The sequence below is a fragment of the Ammospiza caudacuta genome, chromosome 22, assembly GCF_027887145.1.
Source record: "Ammospiza caudacuta isolate bAmmCau1 chromosome 22, bAmmCau1.pri, whole genome shotgun sequence".
NCBI classification, from domain to species: Eukaryota; Metazoa; Chordata; class Aves; order Passeriformes; family Passerellidae; genus Ammospiza; species Ammospiza caudacuta.
The window spans coordinates 6,217,960-6,242,011 of record NC_080614.1 but is presented as its reverse complement, the minus strand read 5'-3'; the positions used below and the strand labels follow the sequence as shown (position 1 = coordinate 6,242,011).

The 24,052-nt window shown below is 45.3% G+C and overlaps 1 protein-coding gene across 1 annotated transcript in view; it reads right to left on the bottom strand.

The window, feature by feature from the left end:
• Nucleotides 1-24,052, bottom strand: part of KAZN (kazrin, periplakin interacting protein) — a 227,097-nt gene that overhangs the window by 146,585 nt on the left and 56,460 nt on the right. Inside the window, exon 2 of the mRNA XM_058818765.1 lies at nt 21,339-21,496. Within this exon, the coding sequence (XP_058674748.1) occupies nt 21,339-21,496 (158 nt within the window). The remainder of the gene's footprint in view (nt 1-21,338; nt 21,497-24,052) is intronic.

The following is a 24,052-nucleotide window of genomic DNA, read 5'->3' as shown; positions in this document are numbered from 1 at the left end:
AAAAACTTAGTTTGCCCAATTATCTTGTCTAATTGCATTACACATTGACAGATGAATATATGACCCCCTGACATTTCAGTTTGCCACCTATAAATTTACAGAAGAGATCCCATTCTTATTTAGTTTGTCTGATTTAGAGTTCAAGTTTCTTTGCTGAATTATGCCTTTAAAAATTAACTGTTGGTGTGCTAAATCAAATTTATTTTCCTTAGACCAAGTGGTAAAGCTCTGTAACTACTCTGTAGGAGATAAGGATAGGAGTTGCTTGAGCAATGAAATTATGGAAGAGATGAAATGGGAGATACATGGTGGGATCCCTGGAAACCATGAACAGAAACCTGCAGCCAGCTCTGATGGGAGCCAAAGCCAAACTGGAGGCTGTGCATTGAGTGACCCCATTAGTATTAGCAAGAAAAAGACCAAGAGCCTTAAGTGGAACAACTTCCATCATGGGACTGTAGTAAAAACAATGCTTTTAATGTGTTTTCCACTCAGAAGTTACCCCCAGTTCTAAGCAGTATCTGCTCAAGTAGAAATCCCCCATTTCTTGCCAGACTGTGCTCACAACTCCCCTGCCTCCAGCACAAACCTCCCAGCTGCACTTGCCCTTGTGCTGAGGGGATTGTCAATTATATTTGAAAGTTTATCTCTATTTTATCCATATTTTTAGCTCAGAAAATGACCCAGAAGTGCTCTTTGCTTTTATGTGCCTTTCTGCAGGTGTTGCTGGACCATCTGTAGGAGCTTTTAGCTGTAATGCTCCTCTCTGCTCTTCTCCTGGATGGGGGCATGGCCTGGGGGTATCACCACCAGCTTCACTCGGCTGATGGTCTTGAAACAAACACATTCTGGGGTTTTGAGGATTTTGGGGAAGTTTTTTTGGGTTGCGTTTTTGTTTTTTATTCAAAAGTCCCTCTAGAGTTCTTGTTTAATCTCTTCTTCCTTTTATCCTGGATTTACAAACCCCATCAGATTTCCAGCAATAAAATTCTGCTCCTCACTCTCTGCCTCTTCTTCCTTTATTTCAGAGGTCATGTTTGGATGGTCATTTCACACATGATCTCTTTTCTCATCACATCTGTGGAAACAGACCTCAAATGGAGCAATCTATTGCTGTGTCCTGCTCTTGCAAGAACTCTCTGGGAAATCCTGCCCACAGGGTAACAGGGTGGTAACAGCAGCCTCCACTGCCTGTAGCTCATGGGAATTTGGGACATGAGGTGTGTCCCACCTGCATATCCAGCCTGGAGCCTTTGGGACTGGAAGGAGCAGCATCAGTTTCTCTGGGTCTGGATTGAAGGCACTGAGACAGCAGTTCATGTTCACACTCAGGTGTTCATTATTTCTTATCACTAAAACAGTCTCATTGCTGGGAGTTCTGCAGCTTTTCATTAGAAGGCACAAAATGGCCAACAATCTCTTGGTACAAGGGCTTCAGTCTAAACTGTCCAATTAAGAGTCCAGGAGGCTCCAGAAGAGTTGGAGATGGCATCTCCCCAGAGCCTGGGAGGGCACGAGCCTGGTGTTGGCTGCCTCCCTCCAGTGCCTGGGTGACTCCACAGCCAGAGGTGGGTTCTTATGTTTGGTGGTACCCCAGAAAAAGTAAATAAACCTGATTTTAGATAACAGCTGGAGCTAAGATCCCTGTTTGGCTTGATCTGCACCACCCACTTCTGCCACTGGACATAAGGAATCTGCAAGGAGATGGGACAGCCACTACTGTGAGTTCTGCAGCTTTTCATTAGAAGGCACAAAATGGCCAACAACCTCTTGGTACAAGGGCTTCAGACTAAACTGTCCAATTAAGAGCTGACACCTGGATTATTTCCCCTTTTAACCCAATAACTGATCCCACAGAGCTGCAATGGGGACTTTTCTGCCTAATTACAAAATGCCACCCAAACCCATGGAGAAGGAGGAAGAAGAAGCATGAAGAAGAAACTCAAGACAACACCCTGTGCCCTCCATCTTGCTCCCATCTACAACATACTAAAAATCCCAAAACCTCAATTTCTCACCTACACTGCTCTTTATAATCTATTTCACACTTTTGTGGGTTCTGGTCTATCTTGGAGTCTGGGAAACTTTCTCCATGAATGAGGGTCAGAGTCAGTGCTGCCCTGGGGGTCAGGGCAGCCCAGAGCAGACACAGAATTATTCCCAGTGCCCTGGGTTTGCACAGGGCAAACTTTGCTGCTGGCAGCAGCCTGTGGGATCTGCACAGGCAGATCTGCAGGAAGACATCATTTCCATTTGCCTCAAGGAGATTAAGTTTGCTGCTTGCCGTGGTTTATCCTGTCAAATCGGGCTGGCTGCAGGGCTTATCAGCAAAGCAGTGCAGCTGTCAGATAAAGAGGAGACTTCCCAAATTCACCAAGAGTTGTTCAGCACAACCTCGCCCACCTTCCTTCCCCCCAGCACTCCTGCAAGTCATTTTTGGAAGTGAAAAAGAGAAAACAAAGAGGTTTTTAGGCAGATCAGAACTCTCATTCACACCTGGCACAGCTGGATGTTCACTGATACCGGGCCAGGTGTGTTAAGTCATTTAAGCCATGATTTTTTGCCACTATTGCCTTAGAACAATAAAGAGAGATTAGAGCAGCCCTTCTGTATCAATTCCCACCCTTCTCATCCCAAGGCAATCACCCACAAGGCCAAGAACAGCAATCTTTGTGCTTTACAGGTGGAAAACACAGTGAAGGGTTAAGGAGCTGGTCCAGGACCTCTCTGCCAGATGGTACCAAAGCAGGGAGGAAGGGTCAGAAGTATTTTTGGTGCATTATCCTACCAGATAATGCACATTTGGTCAAGCACCATATTGAGGGGAAGGGTTTGGGAGTTGGAGTGTGCAAGGGGACACTGGAGAGCAAAAATGAAATGGAAGGAGGGTAGGGAAAGTTTTTCTCAATCCTCTTGGCACAAAGGGCTGTGTGCCTGGGGAGAAGCACAGGTAGCCAAGCTGCAGAATTCACTGGGAAGGAGGGGCTGTGCTCATTTTTAGGGAATAATAATCTGTTTGATTGCATTATTGATTATGCTGCTTCATTATTGGGATTGTATTATTTAATTTCATCCCTTGTGTTTCCTGCTTGCTCTGTCACCACACAGTAACCAGAAGCTTGCGCTGTCATTATTAATACTCCCTTCTCTTGAAAACAAAAGATTTTCCTTTTGATCAACAGCCTGTGGATCATCCAGAGAGGCAATAAAGTGATCTCCAAGGTTTTTCCCAGTTAAACCAGTCCACCCCACACACAGCAAATGTGACCCCTGACAGGACAGCTTCACCCGTTATGGGTTTTCCTGAAATACCCTCTGTCAAAACGGGAAGCTGCATCCCAAAATCTGCTACACAAAGCTTGGGCAAGTCCCTGTGCCACCCCCTCCCCGCAGTGCTTTGCTGCTCCAGCAGGTTTTAAACCACCCCAATTACAGCCAGACTGTGCAGATCTATCCAACAGACAAATGCAGCTTGGAGTTCACAAGCAGGAACACATTCAGGATGATGCTGCTTTTAAACTAATGGGATTTGTAGCTCTCCCAGGTCAGGGAAGAGCCAACTACTGTGATGCAGAGACAGGAGAAGCCACATTAGCCAGGGCACTGCAGGGCTTTCCATATTACAGCATTAGAATAAAAATAATGTGCTAGAAAATGCTGTTTTGCAGCAGATTGGAGAGCACGGCAATTCCTGGCATGGTGCTGGATCACAGCCCAATCCTATAGCATTAATTATGCAAACACCAATGAGAGACATTTTGCTGGTTAAAGCAAAGAAAAATAATCAGATCAGTGTTGTTACAGTGTGAAGCAGCAAAACAGATCCTGTGCAAACAATTAAATTCATTTGTGCAGTCAACCTGCATGGACGTTTCTTCCAGATCTGTGAGTTCTTGTGCCAGTTTTCTCAAATGTGAGAAAACCTGGAGCTCTCACACAAGTCCATGTCAGACATGGTGCCAGTTCTCAGGTTTTAGGGTTTTTAAAAATTTTCATAGTTTATCTGACTGGTGAGTCTCAGCCACAGAGAAAAAATAGCCAGGCACAAATGTGTGCATTGCTCTTGTCACATCTGAGAGACAAAAGCAAATTAGAGCCATTTTCTCTCACAAGGCTTAGTTAAAATAGTAGCAAATTGCAAAATTCAGGCAGAAGGGAGAAAATAAAAAACTTCATGTTAAAACTAAATTTATATAAGGCCAGCTATTTAAAATAATCCAGTGGCTGAACACACAGACACCCAGCCTGCCTTAAGTCTCAGTTACATCAGTTTGGAGGATTGGACAACCAAGAAGGGAAAATCACCAAATCCCTGGGGAAAAGATGTGGGCAGGAGGCAAATCCCTGTGTGGGGGTATTGGGGAGCTGGGTGTGGTTCCATGGGGTATTTGGGAAGCTAGATGGGGCTCCATGGGGTATTTGGGGAGTTTGGTGTGGTTCCATGTGGTATTTTGGTATTTGTGGAGCTAGAAGTGGCTCCATGGGGTATTTGGGTATTTTGGGAGTTGGGCATGGCTCCATGGGATATTTGGGAAGCTGGATGTGGTTCCATGGGGTATTTGGGTATTTGGGGAGCTAGGGGTGGCTCCATGGGGTACAGCTCTCACTGTCACCCAGGTTTCTGCCTCGGGCACCTTTTCCCCCTATGGTGTTTTGGATTCACTATCAAACTCACATTTGGAGCCCTGTCCGCTTCCATCAGCTTCATTCTGCTGCCTTTGCTTGTCAGGTTTTAATTGCTTTGTCAGACATTAATTACAGCTCTTTCACAACTCTGCTCTCTGGGCCATTGCACCCCAGACCCAGCTTTCCTCGAGAGCCTCCGAAACCCACGGAAAAATTTCCAGCCAGCTCCTCACCAGTACCTCCAGCTGTTGCTTTGTTTAGAGGTTGTTTTACAGGGCATTACTGTGGTTTTTTCTGAGGAGTGCAAGGCTGAGGTTTCCATCCCGGGATTCACAGCCATCCTCCCTTGCCCGAGGCAGCCGAGCGCTTCCCCAGCCCCTGCAGAGCCCGGCTGCCTCCAGGCTGCCCTCCCTCGTGACTCCTGCAGGGATGCAGTGTTTAAAACCTCGGTTCTTGTCCCTGGTGCACCCAGGAGGTTTCTTTCTGAGGCAGCTTGTTACCCATCTATTCTTCTCCTCGTGGACTTGGCTTTTAAGTCCTGGTTATGCGCTGTTGGCAGTCACAGAAAGCCAAGGAGCTGGAAAAATCACAGAGCAGTTTGGGCTGGAGGACTCATTTCATTCCACCTCCTGCTATTCCACCTCCCCAGGATGCTCCAAACCCCCTCCAGTCTGTCCCTGGACACTTCAGGGATGGGGCAGCCACAGCTTCTCTGGGCAACCTGGGCCTCCCCATCCTCACAGGGAAGGATTCCTTCCCTGGGCCTTATCCAAATTTATCCTCCTTCAGCTTTGAGCCATTCCTCCTTGTCCTGTCACTCCAGGCCCTTGTCCCAAGTCCCTTTCCAGCCCTCCTGTATCCCTTTTTAGGGACTGCAAAGGGCTCTGAGGTCTCCTTGGAGCCTTCTTCTCTCCAGGCTCAACAGTCCCACCTCTCTCGGGCTGTCAGCAGATTTTTCTGTATCCACACTGCTCACCTTTAATAATTTGAGTGGTTATATGATGATAATGAACCCAAGAGATCACTCATTTTAGAGAGTCACCCAAAGCTTCAAAGTTTGTCTCACTCCCCAAATCCTGCTCTCTTTTTTCCAAGCTTGTAACAAAACCTTCCTCCACCATGTGTGCATCAGCCTTCAGCATCTGCAATGGCAAGTGGGACCTGGGTCTTTGGTATCTCTGTCTCTGTATGTAAATAGTACTAAAATGAATGTTTCCACAAAAATAATTACATCTACTTCTGGCAGCCAGATCTCACATCTCTTAGAAATCCTGTGACCATTTCTTGACTCCAGCTTTGATCCAGACATGCCAGGAATTGTTATTTCTATATTGCACCACATTTGAGCACCAATCCCACTGAGTTCCAAGAGACCATGTTTTAAAAATGGCAAGAAAAAATCCTTTATATCCAACAATAATAATGAGCACTCAAGAGCTCTGCTGTCCTGCAGGAAGGTCGCTTGCTGAAGAGGATGCTTGGCAGGACCAAGGGATTTTTCTTCACATGTGCTGAGGGGTGGGCACAGCACACAGCCAGGAGCACAGGGCTCAGGCAGCTGAAACACCCCAAATTATTAAGCACTGCCACTTCTCTAAGAGAAAAATGATCTGGATGCCCCAAAATGCAGCTCAAAAAAGCTCAGAGAATTCACAGAATCACTGGGTTGGAAGAGACCCTCAAGATCATTGAGTCCAACCCAGCCCAAACACCTCAACTCAACCCTGGCACCCAGTGCCACATCCAGGCTTTGTTAAACACTCCCAGGGATGGGGACTCCACCACCTCCCCAGGCAGCCATGCCAGAACTTTATCACTCTTGTTGTGAAGAATTTTTCCCTAATATCAAGCTTATATTTCGCTTGGCACAGACAAGAACTGTGTCCTCTGGTTGTGTCAGTGCTGCCTGGAGAAAGAGCCCAGCCCCAGCTGAGCACAGGCACCTTTCAGGAGTTGTAGAGAGTGACAAGGTCACCCCTGAGTCTCCTTTTCTCCAGGCTGAACACCCCCAGCTCCCTCAGTGGTTCCTCACAGGGTTTGTGTTCCCAGCCCCTCTCCAGCCTCTGGATGCGCTTGAGCATCCCAACATCCTTCCCAAACTGAGGGGCCACAACTGGGCCCAACACTTTTTTATTGGTCCTGTACAGCTCTAAATTGTGCCAAGACAATGATTTGAGTCTCCATGCAGCCCTCCCTGGCTCTCCAGGCCAGCTTTGGTGGATCCTGTGCCCCCTGTGCTTCCCCAGGCACCGTGCCCTGCCCGTGCCGGCTGCGGCTGCGGCTCTGCCGAGAGGAACCATCTGCTCTGCAGCCAGGAAAAGGCACTCTCAGCTCAGATGGAGCCAGAGCTGCATCCAGATGAGCAAAAGGATTTCTGTTTCAGCCCTTTCTCTGGTGCTCACCCATAGTTTTCTTCTCTGATGTTCATTTTTTCTATGGTTAAGCAGGAATGTGCAGCCATGGTTATTATTCTGCTCAAAGCCATTTTATTCCTCACAGCCCAAAGCAATCCAGGCTATCCCCATCTCCCTGTTCCCCACCATTCAAAGGACCTCGTCCCCTTCTCTTTATGGCTTCCACAATGAACCTGCAGCTCTGAAAATTCATTTTTTTCCTTGAGTTTTAATGTTGCCTTATGGGTCCTTTGTTCATTGTCAAACAAGCTGCTGTCGAGCTTTACCTCTTTGTCCTCTGCTTCTGTAATTAGCAAAACTTTGTTGCCAAAGCCTCTGTTGTGTACAAAGCACCTGCATTTCATCTCATTGGAAGCAGCAGTTTCCTAGCTGGAACGCAAGCACCTGCCTCTTGAAGCACAGTAATCCCACTAATTAGCTCCTCCTCTCCATTTTGCTTCTAAATATGCATTTTGTAGGGTGAAAAGAAGTGCTGCCACCTGCTACCACTCCTTTTTTTTTTGCATCATTCCCAGTGGATTCCTTCTACATATTCATCCAGGGCAGAGAAGCTGTTCTCCGTCCAGGTTTATTCTCCACAAGTGTCATGTAATGGGTTTCCATCCTTGCAGGAGGGACAGGTGTGGCTCCCAGAGCTGCTTCCTGAGCTGACCTGCAGCTGCTGGCACATTTGGGATTTGCAAAGCCTTTAATTATCCCCCTTTCATTGTATCAGTCCAATGCTGCCTCTAAGCACGTAATATATTATTGTAGTAGGCTGCCACAAGAGAGCTCTTGGAAATGGAATTTAATTCATGAGCTGACATAGGTGTATGCAGTTTGTATTATAACTTACAGCTTTCTTAGCATTGGAGTGGTCCCCTGTATTTGGGATTTGCTCTTTTGTTGGCTTTCCATTAATGGTTGCAGCCCCCAGGACTGCTTGATGCAAACAAAACAAAATGTATAAGCATCTTATTTAGAAATTTCAAATACCTCACAAAAGCTTTTAAATGACAAGGTTTAGACTCCTCAGATGTGTCCACAGGGCAAGAAGAGGAGGGAATAGAAAACAAATCTCAAGCACAAATCATTTAGCTTTAAACAAGATTTCTGTGGGATTTCGTGTCCCTTTATCGTGCTAAGGTCGCACATTATGTTAGCCAAGTGAAATACACAGTTATCAACCCAGTTTTTTGATAATAAAAGCTACTGGCAAGAGAGCTATTGATAATTTTGGCACCAGAACACTAATTGATATTGCTTGCAGGCACTGGCAGTCCTCACTGCTTTGGGCAATCACTTTTGCTTCAATTTAGATATTTTCCCTTCATTCTAGACAGAATGCAGAGAACATTTTAGCTAAAGAAGTGAGTTTCAAGGCAAAACATGGAACTTGTTAAGAATCATTAGCATAATTTTGAAGGATTCTTGGGCTCCTGCCTGTTCAGTTTTGCATTATTTGGGGCTCAGCCATCAGCAAACTGCTGAACAAGGTGTTCACAAACGTCCTCCTCAGTGAGCCCTGCACAGGCTGGTGCACACCTGACCAGGGTGAGGAATGTAGCAGGGAGATATTGCACTGTCAAAGGTTGAGGAAAGATACTTCCCTAAGTAGGAATGGATTTAGGCATGGACAGAAATCCCCCTGATGCCCAAGAGAGGAATTTCTCAGAAGTGTCCGTGGCTCGGTCTCCTGAAGCTTCCCCAGAAAATGTGGTTTGGCACTCACAGGGGCCCCTATCACTTCTCATCTCCCACATATCTTATCCAAGTCTTTGCTTCCCTCCCTGCCTCCAGGAAAATACCAAATGCTTTCCAATACAGCACCTCTTGCTACTAAAAGCCATCAGGAAATCGTCCCTTCATGCATACTCGAGTGTATCCCATCTGTCAATCTGTGAGAGATGCAGTCCTTACTTCTTGAAAAAAACCCATTTTAAAAACCATCAGCATCTGCCAAAATCTGTTTCCCCTCTATAACAGGCTCCCTAATAAACTCCAGCCACTAAAGATCCTGGGCTAGTTCATCATCTCTTTTCCATGACCTTCATCTAACTTCAGCTCTCATACTCAAAGCAGGAGTGAGTTATTTTGATTAACGATGATTGCCTCTTTGTCAGCTCAGTAAATCAACTAAAATAAGAAACTCATACCTTGAAAGATTTAGAGGAGTTGCTGCCAAGTATTTTTATAAGGTCTTTATTCACTCTGTGTTGTGGGCTCTGCTCTCAGATGTGCCACAATAAAACCCCTTGCACTCTCAATTCCCCTCCCTCCTTCTGCAGACGTTGCATTTCCCTGTGTTTTGTGTGGAGCTGATGCATTTATACAGCTGTAGGGCTGGTTTATTTTCTGCTTTGTGCAGAGTCATCACTGACCATGTACACCATGTAAGCACAGCAGGGAGATTTGGGCTGGATCATAACTCTGGCTGTGTCAGGAGGGGTTTTGCTCACAGCAGCTGGAGGCTTGGCAGGCTGGGGAAAAGTACCTGGAAGTTCCTAGGGGAGGAGCACCTCAGTCCATCCCAGTTTGACAGGCAAGGGGTAATGGCTGTAAACTGGTAGGGAATAGGTTTGGATTGAATATAAGGAAGAAATCCTTCCCTGTGAGGGTGGAGAGGCCCTGGCACAGGCTGGCCAGAGAAGCTGTGGCTGCCCCATCCCTGGAAGTGTCCAAGGCCAGTTTGGATGGGGCTTGGAACAACCTCGGATGGTGGAAGGGCAGAAGGGTTGAAACATGATGGTCTTCAAGATCCTTTCTCTCCCCAGCCCCTGTGTCAGGGCCTGACCTCTCTCATAGGGAAGAATTTCTTCCTTATATCTGATCTAACATCCCTCTTGTTCTAAGCTTCTCTTTCCTGTGCCCTGCCAGCAGCTGGAAGCTGTCAAAGAGGGAGGGATGGGACATGTTGAACTTAAAGATTTTTTTTCCAGCCTAAATGATTCCATAGTTCTGTGATGGGCATGGCCAGGCCTGTGGCAGTGGTGGCCTTGCAGCCCTACACATGTGTTCAGGATGAGATTTCCCCCCATCATTTTGGGGACAAGTTGAAACAGAGACACCTTTGATGCCTTTGACCCTGGAGATCCAACATGTCACAGGTCAGGAGAGCACAGGCAGAGGATCAAACCATCAGCTTGTGCTGATGACAGCCTGGAAAAGCACCTTGTTCCTTCCTGGCCTCCTTGTAACAGGGTGTGAGGATGGGGATCACGAGGGTTTGACATGGAAAAGGGACAGCAAGGGGTAGAAGAGAAGAAGAGCCTCCTAAAGATGAATTTCTGTCCATGGCACCCCATCAGCTCAAACACCAAGGGCACAAGAGAAAGAAGTTTTCAGCAAAGCAGTGACACTGAGGGCAGGGTCTGCACCTTAAATGTGGCTCAGATAGAGCTGAGCATTCATTGCCATGGATTTCACGCTGTCTTTCAACAGGCAGCAGTACAAAATGAAGCCCCTGTGCTCTGTAAAAGCAATGCCAGACACAAATAACTGTTTTCATGGAAAATCTTGGTGGCTTGTGCCAATATAAGCCGAGCAGTAGCCACAGATGTTAGTTAAGGACATCTTAGTGTTGTGTTCACTGTGCATTCTGCAGCCTAATTACACTGCCTTCATTATTAATAATGTACAAACTGAGTAGTGATAGATTGAGACAGTTTTCATTATTTTACTGTAGGTCTTTTACAATATAAGTCAAAAGCAAGAGGATAAAAAGAAAAATAAAAAGCCTGAGATGAGTAGAGATTGTTGCGAGCACAAAAATGAGAGATAAAATATTTCTGAAAAACAGACATTCCTCTCACTGGCATTATTGTAAAAATGATGGAGACTGACATCATTTGGAAGGGAAAGGGAAACAATCAGGGAATATTAATTGGGGCACACATCATGCAGTGATTCTGAATTCCTCTATGCAGAAAGACAGAGAGGAAAAAGTTGCTGTATTCTTAGAGCCCCTGGCTGTCTGTGGGCAGAAAGGGAAGGTTGTGCTTGAAAGAGGAGCCAGAGTTCCCCTGGAGTCAGCTGGAGCCCGTGTTCAATGGGGGCAGCACTTCAGCTTTTGGGGTATGTGCTGTGTGCTTGTAGTTTTTTCTTTCTTTCTTTTTTTTTTAAGCTGAAAAATGAAGATGTCTTGACTTCCCCCAGGCTACCTAACCTGGCTTCACAGCTCACTCCTGGTACAAAAGTACTGGTTCTACCTGTTAACCTGGCTGCTAGAATATTATAAAACATATCAGGGTCCAAGAATAAATATCTTTTTAAACCATTGCAGAAAAAAACCCCAGATATTGGAAAAGTAATTCAAAAAGTCAATCTTACTTTTTGGCTTTCACACAGTAGAGATACTCTCCCTATAGCCATTTCTGTGCAGATTTCTCAGGCATAAGTAAGCATTAACCACTAATTTGCAGTGTGAAAAGTATTATTGTAAGGAGAAACAAGGAAGATGGCCAGTGGGCCTGAGTAAATCACACGCTACTTGTATGAGCTTATCCTTATTTTTTGGGTATTAGGGAACAGCAGCAAGAAATCCTGCTGAGTGCTGCAGACTCCCTCAGCTCCTCCAAACCATCCCTTCCCAAACCCAGCTGAGGTGAGGGAACAGGGCAGGAGCTGCAGTGGTGATAACACAAGGGACTGCATCATTTCTTGTTTTATCTTCCTTCATCCCTTCATGGCCTTGCTTTTAAAAGCACCTTCAGCAACTGGAGGATGTTGGATGCACCCTGAAGCCAAGAGGGATGATATTTCAAGTGGTTTGCACAGATCCCTTTTATACAGGATATTTATACACTTATCATATGGGAAGGAACCTGAAAGGAATCAGGCTCCTAAAGCCCTCAGGCTGCTCTTCCCTGGGAAGTCGTTGTGGAGTGATCCAGCTCTTCTTCAACATCTCCCCCATGTGGCACCAGCAACGTTCACAGCACTCGATTCTCTTCCAGCCAGGAAGAAGAGGCTGCTCCTAAATGGGGAACATTTGGCTGTAAATCCACTCCTCACTGGCCACCAGCTTTCTCAAGGTGTTGATTCTCATGGTCCTTTGTCCTGGCTCCATCCCAGACATCATTCCAAGGTTCAGTGCCTTCCCCCTCCACAGAAATAATCTTTAAAAGATCAGGCAATTTCTTTATGTGAGCTCCTTATTTACTTGGGATGTGTATTTAGAGCCTCTCTCCATTTAGGAGGGTGAGTGCTGTGGGCTTGAAATCTAATAAAAGTATAAGTTGGGTAAACGAGCAGCAAATTATTGGATTTGCCATAAAAGCCAGTCTCCACATGCTGGAGTGGAGGTTAAATACAGAGAGCAGCTCAAAAACTATCAACAAAATAATTAAATCTATATATCAAAGGAAAAAAATCATGGTTTCCTTATGATGAGAATTTTCCTGTAACATTTACCTCAGAGAAAGGGTGGCTAATTCCATTTATGTTAATATTAAACCAGCATACTTTTGCTTTTAGCTTAATCACTAAGCAACCAAGTTAGCAGAAGAATGCAGGTTATCCAGCAGTTATCCCACAAACACGTCTGGGGCTGAATTCTGACATTGCACCATTAAAATCCATGGAGATTTTCCCAAGAGACCCATGACAGGAATGCTGAGGATATAAAAACTGACATATGATTACTTGTTAATTGGTCCCAATCCCATTCCTAGCTCCAGTCCCATTCAAAGCCTTTTAATTCATGGAAGAGTTGGGCAGGAATGATAGCACCAATTATTGCTAAGAGGTACCAAGGTGCATTACTTGATATTTATTATTAACAGCATCTTTTAAAGCAATTTTCATCCTAAGGATCTCAAAGCTTTTACACATTAATGAATGAAGAGCCTCACACGATCGCTGTGAAGTAGACAAATATTATTCCCAGCTCACAGATAAATGAGGAAGATGGGAATTAAATTACATCCTTACATTTGTGCAGTGGATAACAGACAACTTTTCCCTGAAGGAAGAGCGGATCTGAGGTGGTGTCAGGGTCTTGCAACCAGTGAATTCATCTCCTTGCTGGGAAAAATTGGAGTCCAGAGAAAATCCATGGTTTGCCAAAACTCAGTGCGAATGGAATCGAATGGAATGCATTTGGCATGGATGCCTTCCTAGGAAGGAGCTAAGCCTACAGCCTAGAAGGAGTTAAAGTATAAAGGATTACTACATCTGGACAAGATCTGTTGCCAGGGTTAACTCACAGGGCTGTTTGGAATATTTCTGCAGGAATAGCAGCCCAGCGCTCACTTTTAAAAACCAGCTCTCCCATTTGAATTTGTTTTCCAAAACAAGACAGCTTTTGCTTACAAAATTAGCTCCCTACCCAGCATCTGAGGCAGGGATCTGGAGAAACAGCTTAATTTTTATCAAGCAAGTGCTTAAAGCAACTGTTGATATATGGGGAGAGAACGCAAACACTCGCTGTGTCTCACAGTGCCATTAAATATTTATTGGTTTTTCTGAGACAAAAATACAAATGTACTTGGCTGGCTCCCACCTCCTGCTGGGCTCAGCCTGGTGACCCCTGAGCTCACAGGTTGGAGGGGAAGTTTGCAGCTGAGTCAGGAGGAGGATTTGCTTTGGGATGGAGCTCTCAGGCTTCCCAGTGGCTTGGTCCAGCACCATGGTACAGCTGCAGCTCACTTTGGGCTGAGGTGAGGGTCTTTAGCTCATTTCTTCACTAGAAATGGAGCAGGCAGGAGAAAACACAGCTCTCCAGGCAGGAGAAAACACATTGAGGGAAGAGAACACGTTTTCCTGAGTCTTCACATCTTGTGCTTCTCAAGCGCTGAGTGAGGCTAACTGGGATTTTCTGTCTCATTTGCTGGCTGCACAATTGGGGTTTTTTCCTGTTATTAACTGAAAATCTGCATTGCTGATAAACTGCTGTGATAGCAAATCCTTTCTGGTCTCCCCTAATTGCTTCTTCTACATTTATGAAGATACTCATCGTTTCTCTCTCGTGAACTTCAATTAAAGCTTTGCACACACGCTCTGCTCATGAATACACATTGAGTTCTAAGTGAGAAAAAATTGTCACCTCTCCTTCAGTGCTCAACAGGACTCTGCAAATAAAACACTCTGTCCTGGGCCACCTGCTAAGAGGTGTGAGGGCCTTCTGTGAAGGCATCACAGAAACTGGAATTTTGGAATTACCTGGGCTTTTTTGGACTTTTCTCTGATACACCCTGACTTGAACTGGAGCTGTTCTCCAAGCCAAACCAGCTCATGGGTTGTGCAGGCTGAGATAAATGAACACCAAGATATGTGAACACCTATTTGCAGCTGCATTTTTATATTATTTCATAACAGAATTTGCATCATTTCCCTTTCTGCAGCCCTCAAAACACATTGGTGTGGCAAGGACGCTTTCAGAACTCCAATAATTTCAGTTTATTGAAACCCAGAGGAAATCCTCCTTCCCCTGTTCTTCCTGTTGATACTGATAGGACCCACTCGTGTGAAAACAAAGGTCATGGGGCATTGCTCCTGAAGCTCTGCTAAAAGTATGAAAAACAGATGGTGAGAAGCATTTAAGCAACAAACAAAATATTGCAACAACATGGCTGGTTTTATCCAACAGCCCTCTGTAGGAAATAAGAACTATTTTTAAAGGTCATCTGGGGAAATAGCACTGCTCTGCTTCCAGTTCTGCAGCAATTATTGTGGCTGTCTCCACACCAGCCTGCTCAGGAAGGCAACAGGGACCACTGGAGAAAAGACTGTAATGTAAAAGGGCTGAGAAATTATTATCTTGTCTGGTTAGAAATGGAGGGTAATGCAAAAAAACATTAACAGCCCTACAGCTGGTGGGATGTTGAATCACTAAATGTAAGTCATGCCAAGCTGGTTTTCCTTTTTTCCAAAATCTCTCACCTTAAATGATTTATTTACAGGGTATCAGTGTCAGGCTTAAAAGGCTTAAGGTGGTGACAACTGAAATACTCAGATATTTTCCAAAGGAGAACAAGGCAACATCCTCTGTCCAAACTGGCATTAACTTCATCTGCAGACCTGTCCTGGCAGACACCTGCTAAGGTTTGTCCCATGAGTCAGTGAGGATTGGAGCTGTTTGATTCAGAGTAAAGGAAAAAAACCAACCAATCAACCAAAAAGAAAATGCTACAACACCAGATTTTAAAGAAAAAATACTTCTAAATGTAAATGGAAGTGTTCTTTCCTCCAAATGATTTTTGGGCAATGAGAACACTAACAATTAAGGTTAGAAGCACATCCAGGCTGATTTTCTGTCTTTACCTAAGAAATAAATGAACTCCCCAGCAGAGAAGCAGCTGAATATCTCAGTGCCCTCATATTACTGCACCTGAGTGGGCGCAGCTGGTGAGAGAGGAGACGGTGAATCTTGTTTCTTGAATCAGAAGGCTTATTTATTAAGATATTATATATAATACATTAAGACTATACTAATAGGAATATAGAGAGAGGTTTGCAGAGCAGCTGGGCTAGGCTAAGAATAGATAGAAAGAATCTAAAACAAAGTTGTGGCCAAGGACTCAGTCTCCTGGCTTGCACTGGTGATTGGCCCTTAATTATAAACATAGAACATGAACCAATCACCAATCAAAATAGGTGCCCCTGTTGCATTCCTCAGCAGCTGATAATAATTGTTTACCTTCTCTTCGGAGGCCTCTGGCCTCCAGAAGACACAGAAATCTGAAAGAAAGGATTTCTGTGAAAAAACGTCTGCGACACCCTCACACTCCCATAGGGTTGAGTATCTCAGTGCCCTCACACTCCCATGCCTGGGCACCAACTGCAATCCAAGTGAATCTAAGCCAGATGTCCCACAAAGCTGATCTTGTTCTTTAGTCATTATTTGTGCTATGATCTCATTCAAAAAGTCCAATGCAAACCCAAAGATGGTTTTGATGCCTTTTCATTCCCTGCAGAACAATACCTGAGGATAATCACAGCACTGCTGGGAAAGGCACTGGAGGTATTTCTCCCAAAGAACTTCAAATCTACTTGAAGTCAATTAAGCACTTCATGGAAGGAGCTAAATGGACTGAACTTCCTGAAAGCTTGGCTTTTGAGGGCAGGCATCCAGCAAAATGTCATGTGCTCCTTCATAAAAGAGACCATTACCCTTCATCTAGGGCTGATGCTGGTGCCTTTTCTGCTCATTAGACAAATTCTTCTGGAAACAGCTGGATTAGAGCTGGTGCCCATGGATGGTGTATACCTTCTGCTCCATGCCAGTCCACTCTCTCACAATTTGCAATTAGAAACAGAAACTCAAGTAAAACAAATCAAAAAGCAATTTAGGCAAAGCTGGGGGGTGATTTAAAGTTTGAAGGTGTAATGGATTCATGTCACGTGTGTCTCAGAAGCAATAAATCCTGCTTAGGGAAATGTCTGAGGAAAAAACACTGCTAGGCTATAAAATTCCACCTCTGAGGATTATAAAACAACAGGCACAGAGCAAACATCCTTCCTGAGCATAATAGGAGTGTCAGAAATGATTGACAGCAGTGACAATCTATCACAGGCTGCCGTGTCCCTGCCACAGCGCTGTGCATGGGCTGGCAGCTGGGGAATTGTTTATTCACTCCAACACCAGGCAGAGGATGGGACATGGCAGGGGAATAAATGCACCTTTCCTCTCCACCTGCTTGTATGCCCCAGTGTCACCCTGTTCATCTAAAGTTCTTCTAAGCCTTCTGATGTATACATTTTTGTGTAGAGTTTTTAATGCCGTTTTCATGTAAACAATAATTGTTTTGCATTCTTTTCTAGAGGGAAAAAGAATTAATAGACTGTTGGTTTGACCAGGGTGGGTGGCGAGGTGGCAATCATCCTCCAATCCATGGTCACTTTTGGAATTCTATAAATATTGAAGTCCAGAAATAAACGTGGCTTTTTTGCCTTGGACATCTCAGCGTGTGAATGTCATTCAGTATTGCAACACCCCAGCATTATCTAAGCACACTTTTGTCACCATCACATTTTCTGAAAAACCTCTGTGCCCAGGATTCTTCTCCTGGGAAGTTGAGAAGCCTCAGAGAAAAGGAAAACAATTCTTATCTCATTTGCTTCTCCTGTGTTTTGCTCACATGTGGAATGTGTTTGGAGATTGTTTACCCACAGGTGATTGTTTCATTGCATTCTGCTGTGAGTTGTTTTCACTCTTTGGCCAATCAGGGCCAAGCTGTGTCAAGGCTTTGGAAAGAGTCACAAATTTTTCATTATTATCTTTTCAGCCTTCTGTAAGTATCCTTTCTGTATTCTTTTGTATAGTTTAGTATAGTATCCTTCAATATAATATAGTATCATAAAATAATAAATTACCCTTCTGAGAACATGGAGTCAGATTCATCATTCCTTCCTTCATCTGGGAACCCCACAAATACAACACACCTATTAATTCAGGCAGCACAATTCCCATTCCTGGAGCCCTCCCCCTGCCAGGTGACCCAGGGAGGGAAGGTGATGTCAGGAATGTGCTACACCCCTGGGACACCTCCAGGAGCCTCTGGGCACAGAGCCCCAGCCCTCACAGCAGGGAGGGAGATGCTGCTTTTTTCCCAGAGCTGTCAGCCAGCTCTGTGACCTGGGAAATCCTATCCAGGGTGTGGAAGGGATGGAGAGCACCGGGGTCAAGAGATCCTGCAGATTGTAATGACTTCCATTAAATCACTGTCTTCCCTGGGCTGAATTTGAGCTGACAGCCTATTGCTGAGAGACTCCACACAGCTTATTACCTCTCCCTGCACACAGTTTAACATCAGCTGACAGGGCTGATGGATCAGCAGCCCCTCAGCCAGCCCAGACCACAGCTGCCAGCACCATCCTCCCCCCAGTGCCACCTCATCTGCCACCAGTGCCATCCTCCCCCCAGTGCCACCTCATCTGCCACCAGTGCCATCCTCCCCTCAGTGCCACCTCATCTGCCACCCGTGCCATTTCTCCCCCCAGTGCCACCTCATCTGCCACCAGTGCCATCCTCCCCCCAGTGCCACCTCATCTGCCACCCATGCCATTTCTCTATCAGGAGGAGTGCAAAATATGCCCCATTTTCCCTGGAGAAAACCCATTTGCACACGGGGGATGAGAAGAATTTTTCCCCACTCAACAGCTGTTTCTCCATGCTGTGTTTACCAAGAAGTGACCTCTCATTTCCCCTGTAAAGCCACAGTCACTACTGTCACAGTTGCTTGTACATGACTACCACAAAACTGAGGCATTAAAATCAGTGATAAGTGGAGTAAATTGAGAAAACAGATGGGCAAAATTGGGTCTTCCAAGCAGCCAAGGGAGAAATAAATATGTAGGGATTGGGCTGATGCTTAGGGGCACAGAGTGCACATTTTAACAATCAGAAAATCCAGCAGTGAAACACCAGGATGGTGCCTCTGTGCTGTAGTTCCTCCTCTCCACTCTGATGAACATCCTTGTCCTTTGTGCTCCCAGTGACACCTCACTGGGAGGGCAGGGACCTGTCCCTTCACAGGCAGATGCACATGGGCCCAGCACAGGCTCCTGTAAAAGCCCTCACAGTGTTCTCCAGAGTGGAAAGCTCTGTGTGTTGCTTCAGTGATTCATCCTAAGCCAAAAAAATGACTCAAGATCAAAGTCAGACCCATGGTGGACCCAAAAGCTTTGTTTCAGCAACATCTCCTGGTGTGTGCCCAAGCAGAGTTCCAAAATTGTGTCCAATTTCTCTGCAAGGCAGAAGGGCAGCAGGCACAAAGCATCACCCCCACATCATCCCTGCCTTTCCAAAGCAGATTAATAATGACAGAGAAGTGAGAAATGCCCATTAGCTGTCCCCTCTGAGCAGCCACTCCTGCTGGCTTAGCAGCCCAGCAAAAATACCAAACTGGATGTTTTCTCCTCAAATTATCCACCAGACAAAATCAGGTCCGTGGAAGAGTCAAAGTGCCAAGCACTGGATTTTAGTTTATCTTTGTACAGAGCCTTGCACAATCAATCTTTCCATAAAAGAAGGGAAGGGAAGGGAAGGGAAGGGAAGGGAAGGGAAGGGAAGGGAAGGGAAGGGAAGGGAAGGGAAGGGAAGGGAAGGGAAGGGAAGGGAAGGGAAGGGAAGGGAAGGGAAGGGAAGGGAAGGGAAGGGAAGGGAAGGGAAGGGAAGGGAAGGGAAGGGAAGGAAAGGAAAGGAAAGGAAAGGAAAGGAAAGGAAAGGAAAGGAAAGGAAAGGAAAGGAAAGGAAAGGAAAGGATTGCACTGGTAATATTTTTACCTGCTGTATGATTAGAGCTACAGGGCACTCTGCAGTCAGGGTTAGCACATATTTATATTCACACACTGGCAGGGATATTCCTGCTGATACTCCTGCCAGACTCATGTTTCTTTCATTCCTCAGAGGATTTATTTTATTGGATTTTTTTACTGGATGTTATCACCTGTTTACTTTCTTTCTCCTTCTGCTCACCACTACCACTTCCCACCTTGTCATTCTTCCAACTTGAAAATCCCAGGCAAGAAAACATCCTGTCCTTTCTGGGAAGGGATCCAGGCACATCATGAGGATGCAGGAGCATTTGACATTTCCCTATTGTTCTTAGCATTTCCTAATCAGTCTCTCTATCACAGGCACCAATTAATATGCATTCAGGACAGCTGATAAGTAGGAAAGCAATTCTTGGGTGCTAAAAATAGAATTCCTGCACAAGGGGATTATCAATAGGTACATTTTGCCCCATATTTATTTTTATCTGCCTGCCCTGATGCCTGACTGCCCAGAGGGACTCCAAATATCTGGGACTGGAATAGGGGTGGATGGGGCTTGGAGCAACCTGGTCCAGTGGAAATTGTCCCTGCCCAGGGTAGGGGGTGAAATGGGATGAGATTTGAGGTCTCTTTTAACCCAGACTTGCTGCCCAAAATGTCAAGTTGGATGCTCTTTCATCAAATTATCCACCAGTCAAAATCAGGTCCATGCCAGGAGAGGAGAGTAAAAGGGCCCAGCAGTGGATTTCAGCTTGTCTCTGTCCAGAGCCTCACACTGGGAGGATTCCATGGATTTCCATGGATTCTGTGATTTTATTCCCACCTGCAGGGAAATCTATGGGATCTCTTCCCACCGTGGGAGCAGATCCAAAAGCACAATCTCACCCCTTGTGTTCCCCATGACACTTCAGCAGCATTAACTCTGGTGCTTTGGGGGAAATGGAGGGGACTTGGTCACAGATGTGCACAGGTGAGATCAGCACCATCCCCACAGAAATGAAACCCTGAGCACAACAGGGAGGGTTTGCTCCCTGTGCTCTCCACAGCCTCCAAACCTGGACTGACTCCTGGTGCACACACACAATATTAAAATTAATGTGCTGTTAACAGCAGGGATCCCCAGGCCACTCCCCATGGGCAACAGGATCCCTGCCAGGCAAAGTCAGCAGGACCAGAGGCTTTGAAAGTGAGGAGGAGAAGGAGAAGGAGAAGGAGAAGGAGAAGGAGAAGGAGAAGGAGAAGGAGAAGGAGAAGGAGAAGGAGAAGGAGAAGGAGAAGGAGAAGGAGAAGGAGAAGGAGAAGGAGAAGGAGAAGGAGAAGGAGAAGGAGAAGGAGAAGGAGAAGGAGAAGGAGAAGAGCCAGGCTCCAGATGGGAGAACATGGAAGCAGAGCAGGCCATTCCCAGACCTGGAGAACTCAGAAGATCTCAGGACAACCTCAGGCCTCCTTTGCCTGATTTTAGAGACCACCCCATTTCAAAAGAGCCCTCTGACAGCAGCTGTAATTTTCCATCCAGGCTTTGCAAATAAAGACCAAAATGTAATATAAAAAGATAAATATAATTAATATTTCAAAGGACGCTTTTTGTACGTTGAAGGAAGGACTACAACACAGCAAAGCTACAGAGAAAGAGATTTTTTTGTTGAAGCAACAAAGGCACAAAGAAACATCTGCACATAATTTCATGACTTTTAACTGGCATTTTAGAGCTTGGCTACACCAACAGCTCAGTTGTCTGACACTTCTAAATCTGGCATTGAGCACAGATGCTTAGTGGACAGATGATTTTCTTTTGGTAGTGCTGATGCTGGATTCCCATCAATGGGGTTATTGCTGTATTCCCATCAATGGGTACATTGCTGCATTTTCTCCTGAAATTAAGAGCCATTTTCAACCCTGAATCTGAGGCTCAGCCCCAGCACAGGCTGAACACTGAGATGTTCTTCCCACAGCTGCAGATTTCAGAAGCCAAAATCAGTTTTAAAGAATCAGCAGTTAATGTTCTCCACTGCTAAAACTGCACATAAAAATGTCATATCCCTCCAGATGTGTGCAATGTGCCTTCCTCACATCCTAACACACATTTGTGTATTGATTTCCTACCTGTGCATCCATCAGGAGGTGCCTCATCAGCCTCATGGCACTTTTCAGAGATTCCTTCTCACTGGGCAAAAAGGCATCTTCATCCTCATCCAGGGTTTTTGACTTGCTGACAATGAAATGGGAGATCTGGTCATTCAGGGAATGCAGCGATTCAACAGCTGTGGAGACACAGAGGGAAAGCAAGAAACAGGAATTAAATCATGCTGGAGGAAGCCAACATAATTTTTTCAGTTTGAGATGAGAGTGATTTGCTCTGGAAAGGTGGAGCTGGAAATAATTGATCCCCATTTCCTGCCCTGGACTCTCCTGAGAGGAGCAGCAAAGGCATCATACAGACATGGGGATAAAAACCCTGAGCAACCTGGTCCTGCTCATGGCAGGGTGGTTGGGAATGAGGTTGTATTGAAGGATTCTTCCAACCCAAATCATTCCAGGATTCTATGATTATGTTTCTAATCTCATGGCTAAAGTGAAAATAAGAACAACAATAGTCAGTCTCTTGACTCACAGCCCAGAGACCTGTTCTCTCTGATGTGTAGTGAACCAGAACTCCAGACAACACAGAGGAGAGAAGCTGGAAAAACTGGCTTTTTATTAGCTGGAGTAGGAGTGAGTCAGACCAACAACTAAAACATTGCTAATTTTCTTTCTCTATGATTATTGGTATTTGAATCACTGTTAATCTCTTAAATTCTCCTTCGTGGGCTCAAACCCCAGGTATTATATGTGAGATTCTGCTCCCAGTCAGAAATCACCTCCTCCACAGCTCACAGAAATCCCCCAGCAATTTCACACACTTTATGAAGCTGCAATTTATATATGAACCAATGGCCACATTTATTTCCACCCAATGAAAATCTCTGGATTTGAAAAATCTGCGCTGCGATTTGCTCCTCAACCGTGGTGAGTTTGGAAGTTTCATTTTTACTGCTGGCTCATTAAATAAATGAGACCCAAATAATTCTTCAGTGTATTTTCTTTGTGCTGGTGGCTGAGGCAGTGGAGCCCTTTGATAAACTCAGAGTAACACATCACTGTCACACCCTGAACGTGCTGCACACCCTGGCTGGCTCAGGCTGTTTATGAATAAAGCAATCTGTTATTTAGGGCTCTCTGACAAACTGATCTGAAGAACACGAGGAAATTGAAATATACTCGACCCAGTTCTGTCTAAAGAAGATCTTGCCACAAAATTGGAAGTAGTAAAGATTAGCCAGAAACCACTCATTGAGGAGCAAATCTTCCCCAGACAAAAGGGCCATAACAAATCACAGTTGTGTCTCCAAAATGCAGGAGGGAAAGAGCAGGATCCTCCTTGCTGAGAGGGTTTATTTTTCATTAAAATAATAAAACAAAATCTGTGCCTGGAGATGCCTTGGAGAGGGGACTGGGAGGATTCCCAGCACTCAGGGTGTTCCTGCACCTCCTGCTAATAGAAAAGGGGTTTGAGGCTCACTGTGAGGGAGGGTCCATTTTAAATAGATAAATCACAGAATGAACCATGGAATGGTTTGGATTGGAGGGGATCTTAAATATCATCCCATTCCACCTCTGCCATGGCAGGGACACCTCCCACTGTCCCAGGCTGCTCCAAGCCCTGTCCAGCCTGGCCTGGGCACTGCAGGGATCCAGGGGCAGCCCCAGCTGCTCTGGGAATGCTGTGCCAGGGCAATCTTGGCTGTATAACAACTGCACTGCTGGGTGGGGCTCATGTGCACCCCACATGTTTGTCACAAGGCAGCCCTGTCACTTTGGGACACGAAACAGAAAGATGTGGACACTGGATTTTCTAATGCAAAAAATGAGGGAAGTTTAATTCTGACTCTGTCGCAGACATTTCTCCACAGAAATCCTTTCTTTCGGATTTCTGTGTCTTCGGGAGGCCAGAGGCCTCTGAAGACAAGGTAAACAATTATTATCAGCTGCTGGGGAATGCAACAGGGGCACCTATTTTGATTGGTGATTGGTTCATGTTTTATGTTTATAATTAAGGGCCAATCACCAGTGCAAGCCAGGGGACTGAGTCCTTGGCCACAACTTTGTTGTAGATTTTTTTCTATCTATTCCTAGCTAGCCTAGCTGCTCTGCAAAACCTCTCTCTATATTCTTTTTAGTATAACTATAATGTATTTTATAATATATTAATAAATTCAGCCTTCTGATTCAAGAAACAAGATTCACCGTCTCTCTCTCACCAGCTGCGCCCACTCAGGCGCAGTAATATGACTCCAACATTTTTAGAGTTCTAAAAGTGACAGTGGATTGGAGGGTGACAGTGCCACCTCTCCAATGACACTGGACAAACCAACAGTCCATCAAATTTCTCCTCCTCTACAAAAGAACGCAAAACAATGAGTTATTTACATAAAGTGTGTGAGAAAGTTTGTCACAAGAATATAAAAATCAGAAGGCTTAGAAAAACTTAAAAAATCAGGGTAACACAGCCCAGCCCCATCTTGTGTCCCAAACTCCTCCTGCTCGTGGGCCTGGCCCGTGGAGGCTCCCAGGGCAATGTCTGAGGGGAACACGTGTTGGAACGTTGGGGGACACCAGACACATGATGGACTTTGGACTGGTTGTCATAAGAGATTTGATAACAGGATGCCTTGGCAAAAGCAAGCAGCACTTTGCAAATTAGACCTGGATTGCAGGAAGATTAAATCAAATGGGTTTACTGGAAAAAGAAAATCCCATTAACTCTGCAAGCAAGAGAT